Source organism: Amblyraja radiata, chromosome 15 (genome assembly GCF_010909765.2).
Source record: "Amblyraja radiata isolate CabotCenter1 chromosome 15, sAmbRad1.1.pri, whole genome shotgun sequence".
In the NCBI taxonomy this organism is placed as follows: domain Eukaryota; kingdom Metazoa; phylum Chordata; class Chondrichthyes; order Rajiformes; family Rajidae; genus Amblyraja; species Amblyraja radiata.
Window position 1 is genome coordinate 30,163,453 of NC_045970.1, and position 19,143 is coordinate 30,182,595.

A 19,143-nucleotide genomic window follows, 5' to 3' on the forward strand; every position below is an offset into this window, starting at 1 on the left:
TTGTCAATCTGATTGTGGTGCAAGGAGAGGTGGTGTCCTCTGTAGATCTACTTTCCCACAAATTTAAAAGGGTCTAGATTCTCCGGAAGACTGGTGCAGGCATGAATCATTGCCAACCTTTCAAAGCACTTCATATGGTCAATGTTGAGCAACTGGCAGTAGTCATTGAGGCAGGTCACTTTATTGTTTGCGCCTTACATATGTAATCATGAATAAGGCACAGCAGCGCCTCTATTTTCTTAGAAGTAGAACTGAACTTATGCAGCCATCAGAGGACATCCTCATTTCTGACCTGATGATGGAAATTAGGTCATAGGTGAAACAGCTGAAGAGTTGGGATTAGGATGTTTGCCTGATAAATTCTGACAGTAATGACCAGAAGCTGGATGATTGACCTCAACCATTTACAAATGGAAACTGAGTGACCAACTGAATAAAATAGTGCTTTCCCTTTAATGTTCAGATTTACTTGGTTTACCAAGTATTAAAGCAATTTTATCCCAACAAAATATTTAGTGACAACCAAACCAACTAAAGGTTTATTTATTTTCTACAAACCTCATTATGTGGTAAACCTGCTGCTGAAAATATAGGTATTTTTTGTCCTCTAGCAATACTGTTCATGCCATCGATTGCAGCGATTCCTGTTTGGATCATTTCTTCTGGGTATATACGACACTGTGGATTTATAGGCTGACCTAAACAAAATAGTAGATGTCTTCATGGAGCGATGTCAAAAATAACAATACTCCATGTTAAAACCAAAAATTGTATTCATGTAACGTTTAACACAGTAAATCACTTCAAAGCTCTTTGCAGGAACAACTTGGTATGCTTGCCATCATAGGTCAAGACACCGAGTATAAGAGCCAGGATGTCATGTTGCAGTTGTACAGAATAATGGTTAAATTGCACTTAGAGAATTATGTACAGTTCTGGTCACCATACTACAGGAAGGTTATGGTCGCTAGAGAGTGCAGAAAAGATTCACAAGGATGTTGCCTGGAATGGAGAGATGTAGTTATAAAGATAAATTGGATAGGTTGGATTCATTCACATAGAAACGTAGAAGGCTGAGCATTGACGTTAAGAGAGATTTCCAAAATTCTGAAGGGCATAGATGAGATAGTCATGACAAATGGGAATTGTGTAGATAGATACGTGCATGTTTCTGTGCTGCACATTACTATGATTCTATAAATATCAAAGTAAATGCTACTGAATCACAAAATATGATGACAACTGAGCAGACAAAGTGGTATACACGCTCCAGTCAGCATCAATGGTGCCAAAGTGGAGATGTTCAAGAGCTTCAACTTCCAAGGTGTAAATATTACCAACAATTTGTCCTAGACCACTACATTGAAGCTACAATCAAGAAAGCACACCAATGCCTCTACTGTGATTATTCCATTGGAAAACAAACTCATTACTTTTGGAGTCATTGCCTCCAAGGAACCATTAAAATTATTGCTGATGGAGATCTCAAAATTCCATTACCTGCTATTCCATTATCGACACTTAATATTTCCTAAATGGTAATTTAGCATAGAATGGTGATTTATAAAAGTGTCTATAATAATAAATGACCTGACAAATTTTAGGGAACCAATGGAATTTCTATGATGATATGCATAAGTTGTTGAAATGGTTCAAAATGGAATGCTGATGCTTCAGTTTAAGTCAATGGGGAAAAAGATAACCTCTTGGTAAAAGCCAAAGTTCTGAAGGAAATGATAGAAACCCTGATTATAACGCTGGCAACCCAAGTTGTATGTACAGAAAATGAATGTAATTTGAGGTTGGTGTACAATATTGCTTGGTGAGCTACTGAGGTAGCTACAGAACAAGCTAAACAAACGTTAAAAATAGGCACGGGGAATACAATGCAGATTGTTACAAGGAGCTCTTTGGTGGTAGAATAAATGAACAGCATACATGAGCCATAATTATATTGCTGCAAAATGTTTATGTTTTACTAGGTTCAGCATCGCATGAAAACTCTTTAGGAATATATTTTGTTGATTGATCTAAAGTAATTGAATTAACAGTTGGTTGAAGCAGACAACATTGAAATGAGATAATATAATAAAATGGAACTGGTGGAAGGTGTATGTAGATTACCTAAAATTTGTGTTGTCTGAACCCCACAGATCAACAGAAATTTTTATAATACATAGATAAAAACAAAAAAAATGATTATTTATTTTTTTGGGGGTTTTCTTTACAATGGTATCTTAATTGACAGTGGCAGGAAAAGGCCTCAACAGCCGATCAAGGAACATCTGGGATTGGGAAACAATCCAGTCTTCAAGACAATTTTTTACCTCCGCTCACTGCTTCTCACCAGCTGAGATCAGGACGGGATTACACACAATCCATTGCAGTGATTTTAACTTTTATCTTTACTTTAATTGTGAATTTTACCACACCTATGCAGGGTTATATTTATGTCATAATGATCAGAATATTAAACATGAAAAAATGACAAAATACTGGAGTAACAGCATGTTAGACAGCACCTCCGAAGGATGTGAATAGGCGTAATTTTGGGTTTGGATCCTTCTTCAGATCTGAAGATTCCAACATGAAATCCCACCTATGAGATGCTGCCTGACCTGCTCTTTACTTGGTGCCATTTTTTTGTAAACCAGCATCTGAAATGCCTTCTTGTGTCTGCATTAAGAGTTAGATATAGCTCTCAGGGATAGCGGAGTTAAGGGATATGGAGAGAAGGCAGGATCGGGGTACTGATTGTGGATCATCAACCATGATCACATTGAATGGCGGTGCTGGTCCAAAGGGCCTACTCCTGCACCTATTGTCTATTAACAGATGAATTTTCTCTTGAACAAAATTCATTTTTTATAATTAGCTCTCAGCTTACCCATAATATCCAGAAAATCTTCAGGCAATACTGTAGGCCCTCTGTCAATAGGTTTACCTGATCCATTGAATACTCTGCCTGTAATGGAATGCAAATAAGTAAGAAATAGAAACAGTAGGCCATTCAGTCTTTGTGCCTGCTCAGTTAATCAATATATTGATCGTTGATCTTCCACCTCAATGCCACTTTACTAACTAACCGCAAAGATTTAATAGGAATCTGAGGGAGATACTATAACATTTAAAATACATTTGGACAGATAAATGGATAGGAAAGGTTCAGAGGGTTATGGACAAGCGTAGGCAAGCAGGACTAGTGTAGATGAGTCATCTTGGTCGGCATGGGCAAGTTGGGCCGACGAGGGTATTTTTGTGCTGTATATCCCTTTATAGCCCTTCTTACCCTTAATATTTAAAAATGTGCAGCTTTGATATACCCAGTGGCCAAAATTTGTTAAATAGACAATTTTAAACATTTGCTGTGCTCTGGGTTAAAAAATGTCTTACCTTTCTTGAATGACCAACTTATTTTGAGGCAGTCACCTTAGTTCTAGCTAATCCACCATAAGAAATTAGTAGACTACAAATTTGCTAAAAAACCCACTGTTGTTGGTCAAATCACGTCATGATTATTTAGCTGTGTACTGAGCCCCATGCTCTACTCCCTCGTCACACACGACTGTGTTCCTGCATTCGACACCAACACCATCGTCAAGTTCGCAGAGGACACAACGGTGATCACCAACGGTGATGAAACAAACTACAGAGCGGAGGTGCAGAACCTGGCGGACTGGTGCTCACGTAACAACTTGTCCGTAAACACCTCCAAGACCAAGGAGCTGATTATCGACTTTAGGAGGACACAAAATGGGGAACACGCCCCAAACTCTATCAACGGGGACAGTGTGGAGAGAGTGTCCAGCTTTAGGTTTCTGGGCACACATATTTCAGAGTACCTTACATGATCCACCAACACCGCTGCGCTGGTCAAGAAGGCACAACAACAACTGTTCTTCCTAAGAACATGGAAAAAGACTGGGCTGCCCCAACAGCCGCTGACAACCTTCTACCACAGCACCACAGAGAGCATACTAACACATGGCATCTCTCTGTGGTATCTCAGCTGCACGGAGGCGGAGAGGAGAACTCTTCAGCGCGTCATCGACAGGGCGCAGAAGATTATTGGGACACAGCTACCAGCCTTGGAGGGCATCTACAACACACGGTGCCTCAGGAAGGCCATCAGCATCCACAAAGACTCCTCACACCTTTGTAATAGTCTGTTCGAGCTCCTACCTTCCAGCAGACGTTACAAGGCCTTTTACGCCCGCATTTCCAGACTCAGGAACAGCTTCATATCAAAAGACAGTATCAAAGCGAAGGGGGATAGTATCAAAGCGAAGGATGATGCGTACAAATTAGCCAGAAAAAGCAGCATACCGGAGGACTGGGAGAAATTCAGAGACCAGCAGAGGAGTACAAAGGGCTTAATTAGGAAAGGAAAAATAGATTATGAAAGAAAACTGGCAGGGAACATAAAAACTGACTGCAAAAGTTTTTATAGATATGTGAAAAGAAAGAGATTAGTTAAAACAAATGTAGGTCCCTTGCTGTCAGAAACGGGTGAGTTGATCATGGGGAACAAGGATATGGCGGACCAATTGAATAACTACTTTGGTTCCGTCTTCACTAAGGGGACCGCGGGTCAAAGGAGTTGGAGGAATTGAGTGAAATCCAGGTTAGCCGGGAAGTGGTGTTGGGTAAATTAAATGGATTAAAGGCCGATAAATCCCCAGGGCCAGATAGGCTGCATCCCAGAGTACTTAAGGAAGTAGCTCCAGAAATAGTGGATGCATTAGTAATAATCTTTCAAAACTCTTTAGATTCTGGAGTAGTTCCTGAGGATTGGCGGGTAGCAAACGTAACCCCACTTTTTAAGAATGGAGGGAGAGAGAAAACGGGGAATTACAGACCAGTTAGTCTAACATCGGTAGTGGGGAAACTGCTAGAGTCAGTTATTAAAGATGGGATAGCAGCACATTTGGAAAGTGGTGAAATCATTGGACAAAGTCAGCATGGATTTACAAAAGGTAAATCATGTCTGACGAATCTTATAGAATTTTTCGAGGATGTAGCTAGTAGCGTGGATAGGGGAGAACCAGTGGATGTGGTGTATCTGGACTTCCAGAAGGCTTTCGACAAGGTCCCACATAAGAGATTAGTTTACAAACTTAAAGCACACGGCATTGGGGGTTCAGTATTGATGTGGATAGAGAACTGGCTGGCAAACAGGAAGCAAAGAGTAGGAGTAAACGGGTCCTTTTCACAATGGCAGGCAGTGACTAGTGGGGTACCGCAAGGCTCAGTGCTGGGACCCCAGCTATTTACAATATATATTAATGATCTGGATGAGGGAATTGAAGGCAATATCTCCAAGTTTGCGGATGACACTAAGCTGGGGGGCAGTGTTAGCTGTGAGGAGGATGCTAGGAGACTGCAAGGTGACTTGGATAGGCTGGGTGAGTGGGCAAATGTTTGGCAGATGCAGTATAATGTGGATAAATGTGAGGTTATCCATTTTGGTGGCAAAAACAGGAAAGCAGACTATTATCTAAATGGTGGCCGACTAGGAAAAGGGGAGATGCAGCGAGACCTGGGTGTCATGGTACACCAGTCATTGAAAGTGGGCATGCAGGTGCAGCAGGCAATGAAGAAAGCGAATGGTATGTTAGCTTTCATAGCAAAAGGATTTGAGTATAGGAGCAGGGAGGTTCTACTGCAGTTGTACAGGGTCTTGGTGAGACCACACCTGGAGTATTGCGTACAGTTTTGGTCTCCAAATCTGAGGAAGGACATTATTGCCATAGAGGGAGTGCAGAGAAGGTTCACCAGACTGATTCCTGGGATGTCAGGACTGTCTTATGAAGAAAGACTGGATAGACTTGGTTTATACTCTCTAGAATTTAGGAGATTGAGAGGGGATCTTATAGAAACTTACAAAATTCTTAAGGGGTTGGACAGGCTAGATGCAGGAAGATTGCTCCCGATGTTGGGGAAGTCCAGGACAAGGGGTCACAGCTTAAGGATAAGGGGGAAATCCTTTAAAACCGAGATGAGAAGAACTTTTTTCACACAGAGAGTGGTGAATCTCTGGAACTCCCTGCCACAGAGGGTAGTCGAGGCCAGTTCATTGGCTATATTTAAGAGGGAGTTAGATGTGGCCCTTGCGGCTAAGGGGATCAGAGGGTATGGAGAGAAGGCAGGTACGGGATACTGAGTTGGATGATCAGCCATGATCATATTGAATGGCGGTGCAGGCTCGAAGGGCCGAATGGCCTACTCCTGCACCTAATTTCTATGTTTCTATGTTTCATCCCCAGAGCTATCGCTGCTCTGAACCGCCCCTGCTGAGTGCCCCCCCCCCCCCCCCTCCGCCCCCCCACTCCCATGAACTGTATTCACGCACATCGACCCGGCACAGACGTATTTGCACTTTAGACTGTTTTACTGTTCTTTTTTTTTTTAATAAATCATGTTTCTCGGGGTATCTAAATTTTATTAGTTGTTTAAGTTATGACTATCGGATGGAATTGAATACCTGGTTGAGTGGTGACAAAACAACAGCCTATCACTCAATGTCAACAAAACCAAGCAATTAATAGTTAACTTGAAAAAGAGCGAGTCAGGAGACAATGTACCAGCTTTCATTGGTGGGGTGGAGGATAAGAAAGATAACTAGCAGCTTCAAATTCCGGGTGTTAAAGTCTCAGGTGCCCTCCTGGCCAGTATGTAACATGGTAAACTTAAAGATCTCTTTTCCGTAAACTTGCTTAAATTTACTGATATTAGGTATAGTCTGATTGGTTATTTTGTACAACAAATGCTCCAATGCCAAATTGCAGCCTAGCTTTACATTTAACTAAATGCCCAGTACGAGTCTTGGTGAAATGCAGTTCTGCTTCTCAATGCAATTAGTGCAAATAAAGTTGCAAACCTCACTGTTTAAATATACTCAGTCTGTAATAGCATGGATTTAGTTATTTTGTTCAAAACTCCTTCAGAAAAAGTACCAAGTTTAAACCAAATACTTTGATGTATACCAAACTGGATACATGGCAATAAATGGGCCAGTAATAACTACTGTTAGGGCATTGATATTAAAGTGTACAAGTGCAGACCCGTTGGGTCTGCTCCCTCAATGCACCATTTCCCTACCCATAGCCCCCACGGAAGGCGGGGGGGGCGGGGGGGGGGGGGGGAACGGGGGTGGGGCAGAGAGGGAGGGGGGCAGAGGGAGGGGGTAGAGTTTGTGGGATGGGGGGGGCATCGTCACAGGGGAGGGCTGGTTCCCGAAAGCAATACTCCCTCGCTCCCGGCTGCAGGCAGGGCCCGAGTATGGGGGGGGAAGTGGTCGGAGGGGGGTGGTGACGTCACTCGCAGCGCGAGCAAGAAGACAGCGGGTTTGTTTACAACGTTTTTTCATATTTTTGATCATTTTCATTAATCTCAAGAAATAAAGCATTAATTTTTCAGATAAGGCCATTTTGGACCACAGTAAAAAACTACCGGAAACATGTTTAACATGGAAACATGGAAAAATATTACCGTTAGCGCCTCATTTTTTGGAGATATGATTATACACAAACAAATAATCACACACACACACACATCCAAGGTCAGGCTTTTAATAGGTATATGATACTTCATTGATGAACGTATGAGTCATCATGAATGCAAATTTTCACTGTTCATTAAATTAAAGTGAAAGCCAAAGGAAACCACAATCATAAGGCTGCAGAAAAACCACTCATCCAGTCCACGTTTCTACTTTTCTCCAAATTATCATTTATTTCAATCCTGCTTACTCACTTTAAGTATCTGTACCCTTTCAATAATTACTAAAGCAAAAATTCTATATCATAATAATAATCTCCCTACTTTTGTCATCTTGCTGACAAATGGATGCTTCAGGCAAAAACTTAAGAGCCCACTGATATAGCAATGGCAACCACCTAGGTGAGCAATTATAAACTGATGTACTTAAATATTGAGGAGCTTAATTAAAATGATTAATCATGATATAACTTTATTTTTTTTGCTTGGAGTATTTTGTGAGAACTGATCATAAGAGAGTTGGAAGCTTTTCCAGATTGAAGCTCTTTCCAATGTTATTCTCTTCCAGTGTTTTTACAATGCTAAGAAACAATTATCAAAGCCAAGCCAAAGGTCACATGCCCTGCACATTTTCCATTCAGTTTGCAAAAACCGTACATTTCCAATTTCAATCAATAGTTGCAGGGAAATTTAAAGAATCCTACATGTGTGCTTTCACATTTTTAAAGATCTTACAAAAGGTTCAGATTATTGATAGAATATTAAGACATAAGTAAATTGAATGTGTTAGAGACAAACTGCTCATAACTAGAATCTATCTTTAGTCCAACATTTTTCATTAAAAAGTGGGAAGATTTACATTTTTCAAACCAGTGTGTGATACTCTTAGAAGTTCAGTTCTAAAAGCATACTACAAATTATTACTATAATAGATAATTATAAGGCTATAATTATAAGGCTTACTATAGAAAATAAAATATACCTACCAAGCATATCTTCAGATACAGGTGTGCGAAGTATGTCACCCGTAAACTCGCAGGCTGTTTTCTTTACATCAATACCTGATGTTCCTTCAAAAACCTGCGGCAGGATGAAAGAAAACATTCAAATACATACAAAATACCACAATTCTTTGACATCTATCATCAGTATGTTATCAATGGAGATTACATAAAGTAGGCCCAAATTCAAAAGAATGTACAATAATTATTTAATGATGATTTTTTTGGAATGCATTTTAACAGGAGGCAAAGACTTCTCAAAAATAGATTCACCATATTCAAGGGAGAAAACGTTCTTCAAGGAAAACTAATAGTATGACACTTTTTTTTTTTTTTTTTTACACACACAAATCCAATAAATGCTATTTTAAATAAATATATTTGAAATCCAAGAACATGTGCTACTCAAATCACAGAGAGGATGGGGCCAGGAAACAGATCAATCAGAGCCTTCTCCTGTAATGCCAAATGAAGTAAAATAAACTTGATAAATGTTGTTATCTATCTATACATAACTAATACTCAAATCTTGTGCTCTTCCGGTTTGCGTGGTTTTACTATTTGCGCTAAATCGGTGCACGATAGCACTACAATATTTTGCCACCTTACTCACCATTCTTCTGTGCCGCAAATGCCACAAGGTTCGTTCAAATTGATGGTATATTTTAAAATTTAGAGTGGCCAGATGCATGGCAGATGCAGTATAATGTGGATAAATGTGAGGTTATCCACTTTGCAAGGCAAGAACAGTGGGAAAAGATTATTAGCTGACTGCTGTCAGGTTAGGAAAAGTACGAGACCTGGGTGTCCTTGTACATCAGTCACTGAAAGTAAGCATGCAGGTACATCAAGCAGTCAAGAAAGCTAATGGCATGTTGGCCTTCATAACGAGTGGAGTTGAGTATAGGAGCGAAGAGGTCCTTCTGCAGTTGTACAGGGCCCTGGTGAGACCACTCCTGGAGTATTGCGTGCAGTTTTGGTCTCCTAATTTGAGGAGTTTTGGTCTCCGAATTTGCGGAAGGACATTCTTGCTATTGAGGAAGTGCAGCATAGGTTCACAAGGTTCAAACATTGGCAAAACACCTGAGTTCCCATACACTTAAATGTGGGTTCCCCTCAGAGTTGGTTATTTTAAATTTATTTTAGTGTTTTTAATTACACTTTATCATGATTAAAAAAATATCAATAAGAGTTTGTAAATCTTATCTATATTATTAAAAGTCTGATCTTGACCACTTCCTGTTGTTCTGTATATTGATTTTAGAAAAAACTCTGCCACATACGGCTGTGATTTTTGGCCATCTTACTCAGTTCCCCTCCGCTGCGCAGGACAAGAGGTTTTTTCCCATCGATGAAAAATAAAAGAGTTATTAGTGTTTTAAAAATGTTGAGATTCTCTCTCCTGAAGGCTACGCCCCTTCTGGAGGGACTATAAAACCCGGAAGTGTTGAGTGCCTCAGTCAGTTTCTGCAAGATGGGGGAGTGGGAGGGTCACTTCTCTCAGTCTGAACTGTGAATTACACTGGACACATGTCTACGAAAATGTGAGTGGTTTTACTGAACTTTCAGTGCCCTTAATTTGGTTTGAAAATATAGTTTGGAAATGCTAAAACTGTGTTGCCTTTGGCTTGGAAATGCTAAATCTGTGTTGCCTTTGGTTTGGAAATGCTAAAGCTGTGTTGCCTTTGGTTTGGAAATGCTAAAGCTGTGTTGCCTTTGGTTTGGAAATGCTAAAGCTGTATTGCCTAATTAAAGTTGCCTTGCCTAACTAAAGTTGCCTTGCCTTCTATATAATTAAAAGTCTAATCTTGACCACTTCCTGTTTGCGCTTTATATTGATTTTAGAATAAAACGCTACCATGTATGCCTGTGAATTTTGCCTATCTTACTAAGAGTCCCCTCCGCTCATCAGGTGCCGAGGATTTTTCCCATCGATGAAAAAATAAAAGTTATTAGTGTTTTAAAAATGTCGATTTTTAAGAGTGAGTTAGATGTGGCCCTTGTGGCTAAAGGGATCGGGGGTGTGGAGAGAAGGCAGGTACAGGATACCGAGTTGGATGATCAGCCATGATCATATTGAATGGCGGTGCAGGCTCGAAGGGCCAAATGGCCTACTCCTGCACCTATTTTCTATGTTTCTATGTTGAGATTCTCTCACCTGTCAATCATGCCATGAAGGCCACACCCGTTCTGGTGGGAGGGGGGGAGGGACTGTAAAACCCAGAAGTGTGGGCGTGACTCAGTCTTTGCAAGATGGAGGAGGGAGAGGTCACGACTCGCTGTCTTTAGTGGCCTTGCACCCTGCTTGAAGTGGTAAGAAACTGCACTTGAATTTGGTGGCTTTGCACCCTGCTTGAAATGGAATTTCAAGGAATAACCGTGAGTCAACTGCCAACCCACAAGCCGTGAGTCAGTGAGCTGCCAGCACAACAGGCTTGAGTGATGGCTCCCACTTAGTCTAGTGTTCTATATAGATGACATTTATAAACTAAAATAAAATGGTTTCCATCTACATTTAGACTAGTAGAAATAATGATGATTCACATTTATACGTAGCCCATTTAGGTTATTAGCCTTATGGAGATTTAATTTCAGCATAAATTTCTACCTTGAGACAAGGATGAAAGAAGAAAATGTGGCAATAAGCAATAGTTATACGACTTGTATGTTAGAAGCATTCCAAAGTTTAAAAAGGTTAACATTTTCTTTTTCACATTTGTTGAACTATAAAGATTCATATTTAGATTGTTACCAAATTTATGTCAAATGCACGTACCCTTTTCATGCAAAACCATCCTTGTATTCAGATGTCTCGAGGAGGAGGAGCCATCTTGGGGAACGGCTGCTAGCCAGCAGCCATCCGTTTTAATTCGCTTGTTTTAAAGTTTTTAGTGAGTCCTGTTTTTTGTCCGTAGGGGATATGGACTTTTTAATGTGGGGGGTAGGGGTTAATTTTACTTCTAGGTCCCTACCCGGTCGGTGAGGCAGCTTTTTCTCCCGCCGGCCCGTCGACCCGTCCTCGTGGCCTACCAGCGGGCTTGGAGTGCCGTTTCCTGGCGGGGACCGCCCAGCACCTCGGCCTCGGTGGCGGCACAGCGCTGGAGCGCTATCGCGGAGCGGAGCGGGCGATGCCTTGCCTGGGTCGGCGCGCTGGATAGACGCGCTGGAGCTCTGGTGAGCTGAGACCACCGTGTTCAACACCTCCGGGCTGCGGGTCTGCGGAGCGGAGCGGGCGGTGCCGTTTTGAACATCGGGAGCCTGGGAGCTCCAAACCGGCGCGGCCTTGTCGGCTTCGGAAGCCGCGGTCTCCAGCTAGATAGCGGCCGTTCCCGGTGGCCCAGCCGCTGAGAGGACTCTCCCGACGCCGGGGCAAGACCACCCGGTGAGAACGGCCATGAACATGCGGTGGCCTCAATAGGCCTGACTATGGGGTGAACTTGCGATAGGGACTGGACATTGTGCCTTTCCCCACAGTGGTGTCCATTGTGGGGGGATGATTTTTTGTCTGTAAGGTAATCCTGTTAGTCTTTGTCCAAGATGGCTGCCGTGAAGGAAGAGTGGACGCTGGCGCGCTTTAGCTGCCGCTGCTCTCTCTTCACATTGTGTTTTTGATTTTTGTTTCTGGACTGAATTCTGTTCTTAATTTGTGTTTCTGTGATGTCTTTATTATTTATTTTATTCTGATTATGTGTTTATATTTTTTGTTAACCTATGTAAGGTGTCCTTGAGATGTCTGAAAGGCGCCCAATAAATAAAATGTATTATTATTATTATTAGATGTCTTGCAACGAAGGGTAATGCATTGTATGCTTTCTTATTTGCTTGCTGTACCTGCACATTTGCTTTCAGTGACTGATATACAAGGATGAGATCCCTGTGTTGTTCAAATTTTTCCAATCTAACACCAGTTAAAAAAAAATCTGCCTTTGTTTTCCTAACCAAAATGGATATATTCATATTTTCCCACAATTTGTTGTATAATTGCTATATTATTGCCCATTCATTAAAGATTTCTCAGGTAATCAGATAATCTTTCACACAAGTCAGTAAATATAACCACATTCAATCTACTACCATAAAAGTATCAAAGATCCCCACCTGTACTACGGCCTTATTGCCACTGACTTCCAAAACCTGTCCACTTCTAACGGAGCCATCGGGAAGTGTCAGATGCACAATCTCTGCGTATCTTGGAAACTGATGGAAACAAACAAAAATGCCATCAGTTTTAATACATTGAGGATAAATAAACTATTAAAAACGATATGTACAAGAAAACTATTCTGCTAACATCTACATCATCTTTGTAATCTACATCAATGATTTGGATGAGAACATAGAGGGCAAGATTAGCAAGTTTGTTGATGATACAAAATTTAGTGGTTTCGCAAATAGTTGTGAACGATTGCAGCAGGATCTGGATCGATTGGCCAGGTGGGCGGAGGAATGGTTGATGGAATTTAATACAGATAAGTGTGAGGTGTTGCATTTTGGGATGTCGAACAAGGGTAGGACCTACACAGTAAATGGTAGACCTCTTGGTAGTGTTGTGGAGCAGAGGGATCTAGGAGTACAAGTGCATGGTTCCATGAAGGTCGAGTTGCAGGTAGATAAGGTGGTCAAAAAGGCTTTCGGCACTTTGGCCTCATCAATCAGAATATTGAGTATAGAAGTTGGGAGGTCATGTTGCAGTTGGATAAGACGTTGGTGAGACCGCATTTAAAATATTGTGTTCAGTTCTGGACAGCATGTTATAGGATATTGTCAAACTTGAAAGGGTTCAGGAAAGATTTAAGAGGATGTTGCGAGGACTAGATGGTGTGAGCTATAGGGTAAGATTGATTAGGCTGGGTCTCTATTCCATGGAACGTCGGAGGATGAGGGGAGATCTCATAGAGGTATACAAAATCATGAGAGGAATAGTTTGGGTAGATGTACAGAGTCTTTTACTCAGAGTAGGGGAATCGAGGACCAGAGTACATAGGTTCAAGGTGAAGGGGAAAATATTTAATAGGAATCCGAGGGGTAACCTTTTCACAGAGAGGGTGGTGGGTGTATGGGACAGCTGCCAGAGGAGGTAGATGAGGCTGGGACTATCCCATTATTTAAGAAACAGTTGGACAGGTACATGGATATGACAGGTTTGGAGGGTTATGGACCAAGCGCAGGAAAGTGGGACTTGGGTAGCTGGGACATTGTTGGCCGGTGCGGGCGAGTTGGGCCGAAGGGCCCGTTTCCACTGCATGAGTATAACCAAACTAATAATTTGTTCAAAAAGCTGCCCATATTTATATTAAAAAAATTTATACTTTGATCAAATTAAGAATTGTACAATTTAATTAATTTCATTTTTTTGCAAATACCAGTACTCATTTCCTGATCATGTCAGCCCCATTTACAGATTTCTTCCTCAAAACAATGGCATGCTTGCCAATTCAAAGAGTTTTACTTATTTACATTTTTATTGCTCAGCATCATGCAATTTCAGACAAAATAGCACATTAAGTATTTAAATTTCTATTGGGGCAGCAAAACTGATTGAATGGATCGAGGTGCTAATTAAGAGTTGTTTTTATAAGCGTGCCATTGAAATCATATCGGCACAACCTTTCTTGCCACAACACCAGTTATTTGGTTGAGAATCAAAATTATACATCTAATTGGCATTCCAAATTAACCATAAGTCATTTTATTATAAATACCTTTACATCACCCAAAATTACCAACGGTCCATTTACACCAGACACAGTCTTATAGGCTATTAAAAATATAATTAACATAAAATTAGTATTCTTTAGAAATTCACTATCAAATTCAGCACAGAATATGCAATATAACAAGGAATATATTACTTTCAAATTCTTCACAATGTTAAGCTTTAGTTAAAATGCAGTTGATGTTAATATACACAACAGATTTGATTTTTACATTTTCACTGACAATGCAAGACAAAATTCACCATACAGCTTCTGTATAAATCTAGCCTTCTCAAAAACCATTGAGGTGTTGCTTTCTGTTTACTAAACGTTTTCCCATCTATATCACCATGATCACAAAGATCATTTTTCATCAACCTGAATGAAAAGATTCATGGAATACTTCAATTGGTGGACAAGCCTCGATATATTAACAGAATCACCATTTGATGAACTGGACACAATGGCATTACTGTTGCATGTATGGGTGGTCAACTATCAGTGAGCTGTAAAAAAAAAGCACATTTTGCAGCATGATTTTGACACATTACTAAGTGTTCAAAATTGCCTTATTATTTAACTGCAACCTTTGATGCTTCTGTCAGGTGATAAAGCAATACATGGAGACACAGGCCATTACCTTGGCCTTTTTATTTTACATGGGAAAATATTACCCATGCAGAGAAGACAATTTGACTATGATTGACATTTATTTCTGATCAGCCTTCTCTCACATCTGTGGTGGCTGAAGTAAGGGCTGCATTGTTTCGATTGGCTTCTATCACACTTTGCTTTTTGTGTAATCCGTCAATCTCTTCACTGATATCAAAGCTGCAAGGAAATTAGAACAGACCAGCTCTACTGCAGTGCACTAAAGCTTAGCGGGGCGCATCTACTATGCAACTAATTAGGCTGCAGCCAACAGAATAAACCTGTCAATGTTCGCTTGCTGTTTCCCACACACCTGCATTTCATTCACTAATAAGCAAACATCGGAAGAAGGAAGACAAATTGCTCAAGCATGAAAGCCATATAACAGTGTTGCAACCACCTACAGTATTTTTAGTTTCCATTTGGAAGTTACAAAATGCTTAAACTAAGACACAAGACATATTTTTGAAGACCACCACTTGTTGGAAAAGTATAATTCTATTTTTTTTTAATCTCTAAAAACTTCAGGTTGGTTATCTCAAGTGGGACCTTAATCTTTTGGCCTACTTTGGATACTTGTTTTTTTTTAAATACAATCAGCCATTATAGAGATAGTTGTACAAAACATTGGACAATTAAACCTGAACAATGTCTAATGGGGACAAAAACTAAGCAGGTAGAGGCAGAAATTAAAAAAACCTATGTTGTCACTGAATTACATGATTTACTGTCATAATTAAAACAATTAAAATAAAATAAAATATTACAATTTCAAAATGCTGCATCAGTTTATTGTGATTAGATATAATTTGAAATGTCCAATGCAATGAAAATAATCTACTGAGAACGTTATATAATTTGAATTGGATTTGATACTTTGAAGAATCAGTTTTAATGTTGATTTAATAATGCAACATTTTGTATTACTTGGAAGTCAGCTGAGTTTAGACTCCCTTTGCACAACTAATTCAGTGCAAGGGTTTTTTTTTGCCATAATCCATCAGGAAGCACCATTTCAATTATAAATAAAAACTCTCTCCACCCCTTCCCCACTTGAGCTCAAGTACACAACCCCCTGTTTAACATGCAGCTCCTGAGCAGGTCACAGGGCCGTCTGTTCAGCTGCCAGCAGCTTTTGTGTACAAAGATGTTAATTGGTTCTAATCCCTTCATAGAAGCTGTTTTGGTAGCCTGACCCAGCACCCTGAAGGACACCTTGGTGTGAAATACTAAGGGCCCATTCAAGTAGGAGTGAAAGAAAGCAGTGTGCATTCCAACACATTTGATTTAAAAGGCTGGAGGGTACAGCATCATTCTAAACTGAATAAATCTTACAAGTTGTGGTAACAGTGAAGCATGCTCTCTTCAGTGATGTAATCTACTAAAAGACTACCTAAATTACAACTCATTTTCAATATAATACAGCCACATTAAAAGAATGCTACATAGTATTGCTGTTCAGTTTTGAATTAGATAACGTCAGTTCAGTTTGTATACATAAGAGCAAGATTAGCACGATTAAGACAGGGTAAAGAGTAGCTCTGAATACTGTTTATTAAAATGGCCCTTCTGTTAGGTTTGCTTTACTATACCCCCTCCTCTCACCATTCCTTCACTATCTCCACCATGGCACATTAAAATCATATGGTTTGGCTAGATGCAAATATGCTATCCACCCCTTTTTTCATATCCATCTCATCAACTCAAGGTCTCTCAAGCAAGATCCCTATTAGTCTTTCTATTTACTATTGCGAAGAATTTGACAAGAGTAATATCTCAAGTGTAATATCTCAAGCCATTTAGTATCTGGGTAAACTTGCTAGGACTTTAACTTGACAATACAACAGTTTTTTTTCCCCCCAAGATTTTATTTCACTTTTTGTCTAGCACAATGTTAACTTAACAGAAGCACAGCAATTATATTTGTGCTTCAATAACATGTGGATTATGTTTGAAATAAATAGATGTCTTACTAAAGTGATCTTTTTATAGCTAGAATAAAGCTAAAACACTAAATTCATTTTCAGAATGTTTCACAGATAAAGCAAAGTGAGCATAAAAGGGCTACAGGCCAATGCCAGCTTTGCAGGCTTTTCAGTTCCAATGTGTGGTTTTAGTTCCATAGAAACTTTTACACAAAGTGCTACACAAAGAATGCTTTGCAAAGAACACAACTTACAAATTTGCACAGGTATATCAAGTAATATTTTGAGCATTTTCACAATACACTTAAATTCATCCTCATTAATGTTATAGTTTGCCACTGTGGCTACGAAAAGTTTGAGGTGGTAAATTAACATTTAATCTGCATTGTATAGTGGCTTGGTTGAATTGGGCACAAACTTCATCAAACCATGTTAATTCTTTTGTGATAATTACACAAAAGATACATCAGTCTTTTGTGTCTTTATCAGAAATATTTTTAAAGCAACGATTTACATAGATATTTATTTATTCAGTACTATGAGGCTTCTTCATAACCACCCACTAAAAAGTCATCTATTCTCCCATTTGCAGATATTTACACAAACACCGATAGCAGGAAGAGGAGTCTGAAGAATTTTCAGTATTGTGACATGGACACTCAAAATATTAATATACCACATACATTTTACAAATCAAGTACAATTTATCATTTTTCCTTGGTAAATATTTAACTAAAAAAGTGAAATTGAACATCAATTTAATTCTTTCAGACAATAGTCTGTAAAATACGAGACACTTCCAAGTCAAAAGCATCTTTAAATGTCAATTGACCTTAGTACACTTAGAACTAAAAGTATGCACTAGTCAGTTGTGGGGCAGGTGTAGGCAGCTAGGATCGTGTATCCCTGGTGGAGTTTCGGGAACAGAGGAACATACTTAAGAAGTAAATCAAGAGAGCAAAAATGAGGACAGGAGATAGCTCTGGCAGATAATATTAAGGGAAATCCAAAGAGATTTTATGTAAATTAGGTGAAACAGGGCAACTAGAGAGAGAACAGGGCCTCTCAGAAACCAAAGTCAAGTCAAGTCACATTTATTTATATAGCACATTTAAAAAACAACTCTCGTTGGCCAAAGTGCTTTACATTTGTTATAAGAATAGTATAAACAAACAAACTACATACATATAGCCCTCGCTCAGTGGACGTCAGGAAAGGCTTGGGAGTATAGATAAGATTTTAGTCTTGACTTAAAGGAGTCGAAGGAGGGGGCAGTTCTGATGGGAAGGGGGATGCTGTTCCAGTCTAGGAGCTGCAACCGCAAAGGCGTGATCGCCCCTAAGCTTATGCCTAGACCGCGGGATATTCAGCAGCCCCAAGTCGGCCGATCTGAGGGACCTGGAGGTGGGTGAGAAGACTTTTAATGTAGGAGGGGGCAAGCCCATTGAGGGCATTGTAGACATAGAGGAGGGTCTTGAAATGTATACGGAACCGCACAGGGAGCCAGTGGAGAGAGGCCAGGATCGGGGTGATGTGGTAGTCTGTGCAGAGCTGTAGGAGAAGGACAAGATACTCAATTATATTTCTCCTGTTTTTACCATGGAGAAAGACATGAGGCTTCGGGAACTTGGAACAGTTAATTAAGATATATGGAGAACAGTTCGTATTACTGTCGAGGTGGTGCTGATCATCCTAATGCATATGAAGGTAGATAAATCTCCTGGACCTGATCAGATATATCTGAGGTCACTGTGGGAAACTAGAGAATAAATTGCAAGTGTCCTAGCTGAGATTATGAATCATCATTAGACGCTGGTGAGGTGCCAGAAAATTGGAGGGTGACAAATGTTGTGCCTCTTTTCAAGAAGGGCTGCAAGAAAAAGCCAGGGAAACTATAGACCAGTGAGCCTCACATCTGTAGTAGGCATGTTACTGGAGATATATATGCATTTGGATAGACAGAGGCCAATTAGGGATAGATAGCATTGTTTTGCACGCGAGAGATGGTACCATACGAAACTGATTTTTTAAAAAGAAGTAACCAAGAAGGTTGATGAGGGCAAAGTCATAGATGTTGATTATATGGGAATAAGCAAGGCATTTGGTAAGGTTCTGCATGGTAGGCTGCTATGGAAGGTTAGATCGCATGGGATCCAGAGAGAGCCAGCTGACTGGAAAGAGAATTGGCTTCATGGAAGAAAGCAGAGGGCAATGATGGAAGGTTGTTTTTCGGAGTGGAGGCCTGTGACTAGAGGTGTGCCGTAGTGATCAGTGCTGGGCCCATTCTAGTTTATATCAATGGTTTGGATGAGAATGTAGAAGGCATGATTAATAAGTCTGCAGATGACCCGAAAGTGGGTGATATCACTG

The 19,143-nt window shown here is 40.2% G+C and overlaps 1 protein-coding gene across 1 annotated transcript in view; it reads right to left on the bottom strand.

Annotated features, from left to right (window-relative positions):
- The window catches only part of LOC116981152 (V-type proton ATPase subunit B, brain isoform-like), a 50,623-nt gene that overhangs the window by 15,186 nt on the left and 16,294 nt on the right, over window positions 1-19,143 (bottom strand). The window contains exons 2-6 of the mRNA XM_033033953.1: window positions 14,204-14,259; window positions 12,600-12,698; window positions 8,487-8,580; window positions 2,888-2,965; window positions 559-698 (exon numbers count right to left, since the gene is read on the bottom strand). Coding sequence (XP_032889844.1) covers window positions 559-698; window positions 2,888-2,965; window positions 8,487-8,580; window positions 12,600-12,698; window positions 14,204-14,259 — 467 coding nt within the window. The remainder of the gene's footprint in view (window positions 1-558; window positions 699-2,887; window positions 2,966-8,486; window positions 8,581-12,599; window positions 12,699-14,203; window positions 14,260-19,143) is intronic.